Below are 10,872 nucleotides of genomic sequence, written 5' to 3'. Positions count from 1 at the left end.
CTAGACTAAGTTTATACAGATAAAGATATAATTTGATGTTCATTAAAAAATATGAACCAAGGCTTATGTCCCCATGCAGATGTTTCCTCCTGCTGGAAGAAGAGAAAAATGGAGAGAATGAACAGATAAAGTAAATAAAAACATTTTTTTATAACTGCGGCGTTACTGTAGTGCGATTGTGATCAAATGATCACAGGCCTGTTTGTGTTTGTGTTAAAAGAACGTGTATCAGTCGATTTGTCTCCTTATCAGATTATTTTATTATTCTTAAATAAGGATCTTGGCACCTGCCTCAAAAATTCAGTTGGTGATGCTCTTATACGTACAGAGGTCTGTAAACAAGTTGAATTTAACACTCTGAGCAGAACTGTATATTTTGACATTGTTGGTTTGCATCAGCTGTTTATGATCAGCCCCTGTTGTTTGGAGTGTGAATGGGAATCAGCCGAGTGATGGCTTCACCTCCAAAGGGACACTTCCACGCTGCGTCTGCACATCCTGCTCCTGGTAAATGTTTCGGAACCGTTGTCATGGAGACAGGCTGAGAAACTACCTCTTTTCCATCTCCATCCAGCAAGTGAGGCAAAGGTGAAAAAAGAGCAAGGGGAGTGAAGGAGGGAAACTGTGGTGATTCCAGACTACGTGGGATGCTGCTGTTGGCTGTATTTCACAGCGTCACATGTGAGTCAGAGATGGTGATGGCATCCTCGTCTTCACTTCAGGTCTGTCTGTGTGAAGACGGAGCTCCTACATCAAACTACACAGACAGTGAGGCTATGGTTCTGCTCGACTGATGCGACTGACGACACTTGGTTTACTTCAGTAGCTGACTAATGAGGCGTGGAGGGCTGTCCCTGCTACTACCACACACACACACACACACGTTACCCCACAAACCCCCCTCGCCTCTGGTTCGTTAGCCTCTATTTACCTCCGTGTTAATCCTCTCCCCTTTCACATCCCCCCTCCTCCCCTCCTCCCCGCTCTCCTGCACGCTCTCTCTCTTGCTCCTCCCCTCTCTTCCCTCAAAGCCAGCAGGCTTCTATTTGATCCAGACTGCTTGTTACATGATCTCCTGGAATACAGCGCTCCCTCGCTCCTCCATGGCTTTTTGGGTTGTTCTGGCTTTGCAGTGCAGAGAGCACATAAGGATGCCGGAGCCACGCTGAACCGACATCGTCTGACCTTTCCTTCCCCTTCCCCTCCTGTGATCTTAACCTGTCTATCCGTCCATCTCCCTGACCTCCCCTTTCACCCCCTGTCGAGACCCCCTCACCCCCCGTCTCCTGATTAATGCTGCCGCCCCCTCGACAATGTTACCATGCATTAACTGGCTGCAGCCTTTCCTTGCCTTGATCTCCTCCACCTTGCTTACGCGAGGCCACAACTGTCCATCCAGCTGTTTGTGTCCAGACCACCATACTGTGGACTGCACCGGCCAAGGTCTAACCAGAGTCCCGGACTCCATCCCTCTGGACGTTCGCCGTCTCCTGCTCTCCAACAACTGGATTCCCTGGATCCCATCCGACTTCCTGGTCCTCTACAGCGACCTGGTCTACCTGGACCTGAGGAATAACTCTCTCTCCCAGCTGGAGCCAGGGACCCTGAGCACCTCTTCTAGATTAGTCTTCTTGGACCTTGGGAGCAACAACCTGACCGAGATCCCCTCTGGGACATTTGGGGAGTCTAGAAGTCTGATCAAACTGCGACTAGGGAACAACCCCTACCTAAACATGGTAGGCAGGGACGCTTTCAGGGGCTTGACTTCTTTGAGGGAGCTGGAGCTGGAGAGGAATGGTCTCACAGAGCTGGACATCAGCGTCCTGGAATCCTTGCCCTCCCTCCGGATGCTGCGTCTGGAGGGCAACCCCTGGCTCTGCAACTGCCACTTTGCCAAACTATTTGTATGGCTGACAGAGAACCGTCACAAGCTCCCAAAGGGTAAGACATAAGCTGCTTAAAGTATGGACGTGCAGTCTTTGTCCCATGCCAGAGCAGAGAAAATTCAATACTGTCCCTGAGACACATTTACTCGTAACATTTGATTGATCAATTGCAATCAGAACAAAAGAAATCCAATGAATTGACAGAAACACATCAACACAAAAACAAAGAGAGCAGGTCTCCATCTTTGTACTCAGAGTTCCACAAAACACCACCTCTGTCGCACTATTTGTTGGTCTGAAAATAGTAGTGAATTAGAAGACAGTTACATCTTGTTTATGTGGTGCTAGAGTTGACATTTTCTGGTGTCATCAGAATCAGGACAGGCAGACAAAGTGGATGAGACAATGCCATTGTTACACAATACTAAAAGCATTTACACAGACATCAGTGCAGTTTGCAAATGCAGAGTGAACCAGATTTACCTCAGTAGTGCTGAGGTAAAGATAGACTTAATTTACATTAAGATTAACGCAGGATTAAACCTCCTGCATTACATAGAAATATATTGAAATGTGTAATTCTTCCCAGTTGAGGCCAAAATACAAAACACTGACAACAAATAGAGCCAATGCTCTTATTTTCTCTGTATTGAGAAATTAAAAGGTCTCAGTCTTCACTAGTTAACGGAATGAATACAATATATATGTATATATATATATATTAATTAATATTGCTCACAGTCTCTGCAAGTGGTATGTCACAATTAACTCACACTGTATTACCAAACCAAACAACTGAAACACTATGGAGCTCTCCAAATACTGACACATACTGTGTGTATTAAACTCATCAACCCCCTAACAGTTCATCTTTAAGGTTCTACTAGATGTGCAATAGATGGACTTCCCATTTACAAACGATCAAGTATGAGTGCACTGCCACGTGGCAGAAACCACACAGGCACAATGTCATGATATTTCGCATATGTTCGGTTTTTAGACATAAAGAAACCAGCTGGAAAACAATCAAATTACTTCAACTTAGTAGCTTTAATTGGAACTTTCAACTGTATCTCAGCCTTCATCAGCTTTGTTTGCTCTTTTGTCATGACGTGACCTACGTATGAACATCAGTCACATGGTAACAGGAGGTTGTATATGGGGGAGATGGTTACTCCTGTTTCTGTCCAAACTGGACGATAACGTTGATGTTGTGACCAGTTTTAGACACACAGAAACACAGACCAAAACCAGCTCAGCTGCACAACTGAGCCAAATTTTGAGTAAGAACTTTTAAATATTTCATATACTAGTATAAATTAGCATGATATTTAAATACACAGTTAAGTACCTGAAAACTGTACATAAGTACGACAGTAAATGTGTCAGTAAATGTGCCGAGTTACTTGGTAGCAACCACTGGCAGCAACCATGCTAACTCTTAAATATACATACATTATCTTGACACTTTGAGTACAATAAAGCCTTTCAACATTTCCATATTAACAACATAATGAAGGTGTTAGAGTCAACAATCTACAAGCCTACGATTGAATTTGGTTTCAAAGTTGAACATAGTAACTCGTCATGGCAACATTTGACTTTTAGGTCACTTAAATAACAGTGACTCATTTCAATACAGTGGCACAGTATAACAGTGGAAGTGAGACGCCCTGTTGGTTTCTAACTGGGCCGTCGTGATTCTTGAGTTTTAAATAAGAATGAGTTAGCGAATTACAAGGCAACCTACATTCTGTAAACATAATCCCCTGCTGCGTGCATCGGCCGGGTCAAAGGTGAGCCAACATCCGGCCTTATTCAGTACTATAGCACATCTGATGCCGTGACACCACAACACTGACACCAGCTCCCCGTGTCTAGACTCCTTCCTCACAGCAAGAAGACACTCTATACACAGCTACAACTCACACACACACACACTTTCAGAGGACGTTGTCTTGCTGTCATTTTGTATCAGTGGTTATATTCAGAATGGCGTGTGTGTGCACCTGTGTGTATACATGCAGTATGTGTCTCTGTGTGTCTCTCTGTCTCTGTGTTGCCATTTTGTGTCCCTGTCGACTTGTATATGTGCACACATATCTTTGTTCATGTAATCCTGCAAAATATGCACGTGTGCATTTGTGTCCACCTGAATGTGCGCATTCTGTTAAACACGTATTTCTGCATGTGTACACCTGTGAACGTGTTTGTGAACACACACTTTTGTGCATGTCTGTCTGTGAGTGTTTTGTCCATGTTCACGTGGTGCCCATATTAATGCATATCTGTGTGTTCTCGGGCTCATGTGTGTCTTTGTTCACATATCATTATGGATATATTTCCGTGGTTGTGCTCATTAACTAATGTCTGCTTCTATTTCTGATTCTGTTTATGTTGTCCTATTTGTGTCCCTGTCTATGAATGTGCAGTGTGTGTGTGTGTGTGTCTACCTCCTGCATGTCTGTGTGAGCATGAGTCTGGCTGTCTGTTGTAGTGCCACGTGACTGGAATATCACCAAGCGATGAGGTCACTGAGTCCCTTTTCATGTGGAAAACCCCTTCTGGTCTTACAGTGACTCACACACACACACAAACATGCACATACACACTTGACAATGATGTGTAGTGACTCTTGGGTACAGCAGTGCTACAGAGGAATCGGGATAAAATGGAAGTGCCTCTCTACACAGTGGACAAAATGTTTGAACGTGTTACAGTGCAACAATAGTAAAACAACCGTGGCTTGCAGAGACTATAACGAACACACATCTAAAATTAAAAAGTGATGTTTTGGTGAAGAGTTCATTTCTATTTTTGATGTTAAGCCTTTGGGTTGAAATAGTTACATAATGATAATATCTTCTGTGGTTCCTAATATGTGGATATACTCTGGCCTGCAGCATAAATGTTGTGTAAAGCTGGATTTCTATTGGTGCATTAGAGGGTTACTGCTTAGCAATGAAGCCCACACAGGTAGTCTACATAGATATGCTGATGGTAACGCCAGCAGTAACACGCTCCTCCTCAAAAAGTGTAACTATGCTTCATGACTACAGCAGCTATGGAGGTGCCACCATTGCTGGATTGCCAACTGGGAAAAGCACACAATTGCCCCAGGGGCCCTGAGAGCTCTATGCTTACTGTGTGTCAACTGCTTTGTGCTAATTAAACTGAAGATTTATTTGGGAATATGCACCATTAAAGCACAATATCAAATAACACAAGTCCTTAAATTGGCATTCATTGATTTTTTTTTGGCCACTTGGGGGTAGTGGAAACAAGTTGTAAACACAACAGCTGTCTGGAGTATGATCAAGGCTTTGCTGTTGTTTTGAAATTACCTGTGTTCATTTTAGGAATCTGTAATTTAGAGGATGGTGTGTCTGTATTGCAGAACTGGGAAAAGAGCAATTACAGCTTAAGCTAAATTGTCTAAGCTGTTTTTTTCTTTGGCACAGAAGACTTTGTTCCTGTCTATTCAGTGGATCAAATGAAAGACTTGTCATTAGTTACTCCAGGCATCATATCATGTAATAGCCAGTCAGGACCCAGTTTGATTTGTTGCACAAAGCTTATTAGCTTTTTGTCAGCCAGTAGAGAGAAACAGGAAACATGGAAACAGAACATGCAACATGCAAGGTTCCCTGCCCAGAAATCGAACCATGGACGTTGCAGTTATGTGGTATGAAATGCATTTGGTAATGAGCTCTGAGGCAGGCTATTGATACAAACATGTCTTTGACAGTCCAGGGTCTCAGTTGTCTGCCAGCTGGTTCACTGGTTGTTTTCTCTCTTTCCAGGTATGGAGGGGATAGAGTGCTCCCTGCCTCTGGACGGGCGTCGTGTTCCCCTCAGTTTACTCTCTGAAGACAGTTTCCGGGAGTGCCGTGGTACCCTTACCCTCACTGACTACCTCATCGTCATCTTCTCCGGCATCTCCGTCTCAGTGGCGGCCATCGTGGCCAGCTTCTTCCTCGCCTCTACAGTCCACTGCTTCCAGCGCCTCAGCAAAGGCAGCAAAGGAGACGAGGAGGAAGGGAACGACTGATAGGGGAAGGAAAAGGGGAAATGGATTAAATAAAACACAAGTGTTTCATACAAAACTCTCAGAGGTCCTGTTGGTATCCCGGAGAAAGCTCTACAAAACATGAGAGCAAGGACAGATCGGTGGTGGGGAGGGTGGAAAAGCCACAAGCAGAAAGCTTCAAGATCACACTTAAGCTATCATAAGAATCAAGGACTGTTTTGGGAAACATCAGATAGGCTTGAATCACTGTGAACAGGTATTGCATTCACTGAATGTAGCAATTTCTACTACTACGTATAGAACTGACTGTAGAGCCACTGGTCAGTGCAGAAGATCTGTAGCATGGCACAGCAATTACTAGTTCCTGAAAAAGATTGGGTAAATGTATTCTGGATGAAGATGAAGGGACAAACTTGTGTTTGATCACCAAGCACTGCAAGGGAAATACAAATCGTGTCTCCAACAGGTGTTAGCTGTGGTGCATGTAGGAAGGGGTCACAGTGGGACTTTCTCATGAATTTAACAAAGAACGTGCCAATGCACAAAGGAATATGTAAGTGGATAACAAGTGGAAAGTAATTGTAACAAATTGTAAAGAAATCATAGAAAATGGTTGACGTTGTAAGTCAGAGTGCAGTAAACTACAAAGACCTGGTTTGTGTCGGGTCCTCTGGTTTTCAGAGGTGTAAGACCTCTACTGAGAGGGTCCACTGGTGCAGCTGGTTGATAAGTGCCTTGCTCAGCCTCATCTTGGTTGTTGAAAGTCAAGTTGTCAGAATTTGGAAATGAGCAATGGTATTTCCACTACAGCTGACAGTAGCAGAGAATTTGGACCTTTCCTCCTCACAGAGCCTTACCCACAGAGCCTACATGTACCGGTTTGCATTAAAGTCAATCCTGCTGAAGGCAACTGTACTTTATACAGTGTGAGTGTCTAACTTTACCATTTTACATGCTGTAGTTTTCACAAGTAACAGAAACACTAATATTTGTTTTATTAACAGGTTTATTTATACTCTCCATTGGAGAACAGGCAAAGATCCCTCTGTTGCCCCTAATCTTGATAAACCCAAATAAAGTTTCAACTGCATCTTCATGCCCATCTCACCTGCTTTGCCCAAAAGCAACACGTTCATGCTCTCACTGGGTTTTCTAAAAGCTCTCTGGGAGCTTGGACATGGACACATTTCTAAATTATGATATCATATCCGACAAATGAGATTATGATTTTGGAAGCTGCTGCAGGGATTTGCTCCCATTCAGACATCAGAGCATCAGTGAGGTCCAACACTCACTGATCGGGTCTGGCTCACAGTCGACGTTCCAGTTCATCCCAAAGGTGTTGGATGTGGTTGAGGTCATGAATCTGTGCAGACCAGTTAAGTTCTTTCTCACCAAACAGGGGAAAGCATTTATGGAGCTGCTTTGTACATGGGGACATTGTCATGTTGAAACAGGAAAGAGACAAACACAAACTGTTGACACAAATTTAAGAGAACTCTAAAATAGTGTCTAAAATATCACTGGCTGTTGTAGCATTAAGATTTCCCTTTTATTGGAACAAAGGGGCCCAAACCAGGAGAAGACCCAGACCAAAAATAAAGTATGTGGACAGGGGTGTCAAAAACTTTAGGCCATATAGTGTAGAACGCAAATTCCCATGCACATTATTGCTTTGTTTCCTGTCAAATCATAGTTGATCTGATGTTCTGCAAGTCACTTGATGATAAGATAAGATGAGATAAGATAACATAATCCTTTATTGATCCCTCAGCGGGGAAATTTGCATTGTTCCAGCAGCATACAGGATAGTGCAATAGAGACATAAGTAGAAAATCAAGATATAATACATAAAAACAATAAAGATTGTTATAAAAAAGCTACTAAAACTAAAAAACAACTGTAGTTTACAAATTTACAAATTTACAAATTCACAGAAAGAAAAAAATAAAGGTAAAGGGATTATACTGGATCGCACATAGAGGTGTGGGTATTGCACCATTGTTACATTCAGAGATACGTGAATTGTCCATTCCAGTGTGTGTGTGGTCTACTGGGAGCAGGTCTGATTGTAAAGCCTGACAGTAGCCGGGAGGAAAGACCTGCGGTAGCTCTCCTTCACACACCAAGGGTGAAGCAGCCTGTTACTGAAGGAGCTGCCCAGTGCTGCCAGAGCGTCCTGCCTGGGGTGGGACCTGTTCCCCCTCAGGGATGATAGCTTAGCCATCATCCGCCTTTCTCCCAACACCTCCACTGAGTCCAGGGGGCATCCCAGAACATAGCACACTGAAGATACACAGAATAAGGATACACTGAACTAGCATTAATCAAACCATAATACTAACTAATGCTACATACACAACTTTAATTATATTGTAGCTGTCTGGTTATTGTTTCGTTATATGTGAAGAAATGCCACTTAGAGATGGCCTAACATATGTTGGTTGGAGCGAAGCAGCTGCCACCATGGCCGAAAAAGCTGAAGCAAGAAGTGCCTTAAGATGACTAATAGTTACTATATGTTGGCTTCAACAAATCTGATGGGAATCCACAACTGAAATCATCTCATCCACATCATGTAAACAAAACAAAAGTCAGTATTGTTTCTCTCAATAGATTGTGTGCTCTCCATCAGGACCACAGTGGACACTGAAGACGCTGAGAACACGGTGATTCTTTCAGTGAATTTGGGGTTTTAGCAACCTTTTCATGGTGAGCATCTTTCAGGCTGACTCCAGTATTTCTTCAACAGAAATGTATTCCTGGCAGTGTCGAGAAAGCTTTCAAACTACATGTAAATGTTTATTTTACATGTTCATAATTTCCCAATAATGTCCCACGAAATTTCAAAGAACTGTGTAATCTGGTACTAATCATAGAGAGAGAAGTTCTGAGGACTGACTTTGACTCATGACCTCAGTGTTTCTAACATTGGCCCCGCTCTCAATGACTTGTTAGAGATTTGATAAAAGTGCAACATTATGCAGGAACAAAAGCTTGAGGGTCTCATCAAAAAGCTGTGGCTGACATCACAAAGACACCACATCCATATTTTTCATTTGGTATTCATGGCAAGAAGCATCATATTCTAGACTGTTTTGTATCTATGATGAGCATGATTATTTACCCTTTTAACAGTATATGGACACATCTCCATGGATGTTGATATTTTGTATGTTGTCTTTATGAAACACCGGACAGTCGCTCTCTCTGTTGTCTCTCTATTTCCCCTCAGAATATGTACATTGACAAAGATGTTCAGTTCGCTTTCTTTTGCAACACTGTTTGTGAATTTCTGCCTCGTCTCATCTGTACGCCCTTCTTTCTCATTGCCAACTTAAACTGTCTTCCCTCTCAAAGGAAATGGAGGCATGAACCTCATTAAGAGAGCAGTGATTTAAGAGCAGTGGTACTCTGTAAGTATCAGTGCTGGTCTGTACAGGGGTTATGAACGGTTGTCAGACTCTCTGTTTCTCTGTGGACACACTATAAGTCTGAGTGTGCAGTTACTTGGGTGCCAACTCGATTTGTAATCTCCAATTTGAAAGGGCTTTATGTGTTGTGATTACTGAGGACGAACCAGGATTGTCAGGACATTTCAGTGTGTGTGTGGGTGACAGAGCAACAGAAAAGATGTAATAAAGATATTTTGCTTTGAACTGTGAATGTTGTAAGTCCATTTTGTTCTGTCTGACAAAACTCTGTGAGTAAAACACTGGCGTCCCTGCCAGCTCTGAGGATGCTGTCCTGTTGTTCTCTGACAAAAACACATTTCCTCTCTCCCCTTCAGCTGAGAGTTTCTCATTTAATTGTCCAGGTTTTGATTTAGGATTCTCATTTTTACTGACTCAAAATCATTACGGAGTACAAACAACATGCAGTGCTGTAATGACAAAACAATGGCACCCAGCAGGAACATGAATTACAAAACAGATAAAGGCTGAATCCAAATGACCCCAGACGTGTGGACTGAACCCTACCACGACATGCATGACAGCTCCTAGTACAGTACTGATATTGGTAACTAATGCAACACATGTGCAGGCTCTGCTGCTTTATAGTGTAACAGAGATCGATATGGTTGGTATGCACAGTCCAATTTACCCTTCACTTGATATTTTATACTGATCAAACTGAGGACCGTCATGTTGTAGGTGCATGAAAACTTCTTTGCTGTGAATGAAGCTTCAAAAACAATGTATTCATGTATCTTGTACTATCAGCATGATGACCATAAATAAAAGGTAAGAGACACTCCAGTAGAATATGCTGAGGTTTACAGTAGAGCTTGTTGGGAGTAAAGGTTAAACATATATCCTTCATCCAGTGATTGGTAAAAGGGTTAGGATTTTGCTTTGCCTTGCATTTGCCTTTCATGTCATCGTGGTGGACGTGGATTACCACAGTAGACTATTATCCTGCTCTTTCATAACATATAAATCAATCAAACTCCCAGTTCTATTCAGAAGTAAGACAACAACACGGTGTTCTCTAAGGCTTAAAGCTTTTAAATCTCAGTGTTTTAGAATTTGAATTACGTTTTTAACTGAGTGAATAACTCTGCTTTATTATCATTTATTCTATTGTTTTTGATTTTACCATATTACTATTGTTTAGAAACGAGGTACTAGGAGGAAGTCTTGATCCATGTCTGCCATATGGGCCGATATAATAAAGGCAAACCTGTTGTGGTTCACAGCTTGCCAACTGTGCAATTACAGTAAAATGCTTTATCTACACTTTTCTTTCTCATTTTTACAACATATGCAAAGCCCACTTTTGTGAACTGGTCTCTGTTTTTTGGAGTCACATCATTCTTTGGAACCACAGACCCTCAAGACCCAAAAGACCAGATTTGGGACACCAACCAAAAAAGCAAATCCAACAATATGTGGCACTGTAACACATTTCTTTTTTATTTTAAGATTACATTGCTCAAGTGTGGGGTCTCAATTC

The 10,872-nt window shown here is 42.4% G+C and overlaps 1 protein-coding gene across 1 annotated transcript; it reads left to right on the top strand.

The window, feature by feature from the left end:
* Positions 1-1,313: 1,313 nt before the first annotated feature.
* On the top strand, positions 1,314-5,937 carry lrrc38a (leucine rich repeat containing 38a). Its single transcript, XM_070911109.1, has 2 exons — positions 1,314-1,941; positions 5,690-5,937. The coding sequence occupies exons 1-2, from the start codon at positions 1,314-1,316 to the stop codon at positions 5,935-5,937; spliced, it is 876 nt and encodes a 291-aa protein (XP_070767210.1).
* The last annotated feature ends 4,935 nt before the right edge of the window (positions 5,938-10,872 follow it).

This window comes from Enoplosus armatus, chromosome 8, assembly GCF_043641665.1.
Source record: "Enoplosus armatus isolate fEnoArm2 chromosome 8, fEnoArm2.hap1, whole genome shotgun sequence".
In the NCBI taxonomy this organism is placed as follows: domain Eukaryota; kingdom Metazoa; phylum Chordata; class Actinopteri; order Centrarchiformes; family Enoplosidae; genus Enoplosus; species Enoplosus armatus.
Note: the sequence above shows the minus strand (reverse complement) of the source record. Positions and strands in the feature narration are given on the sequence as shown.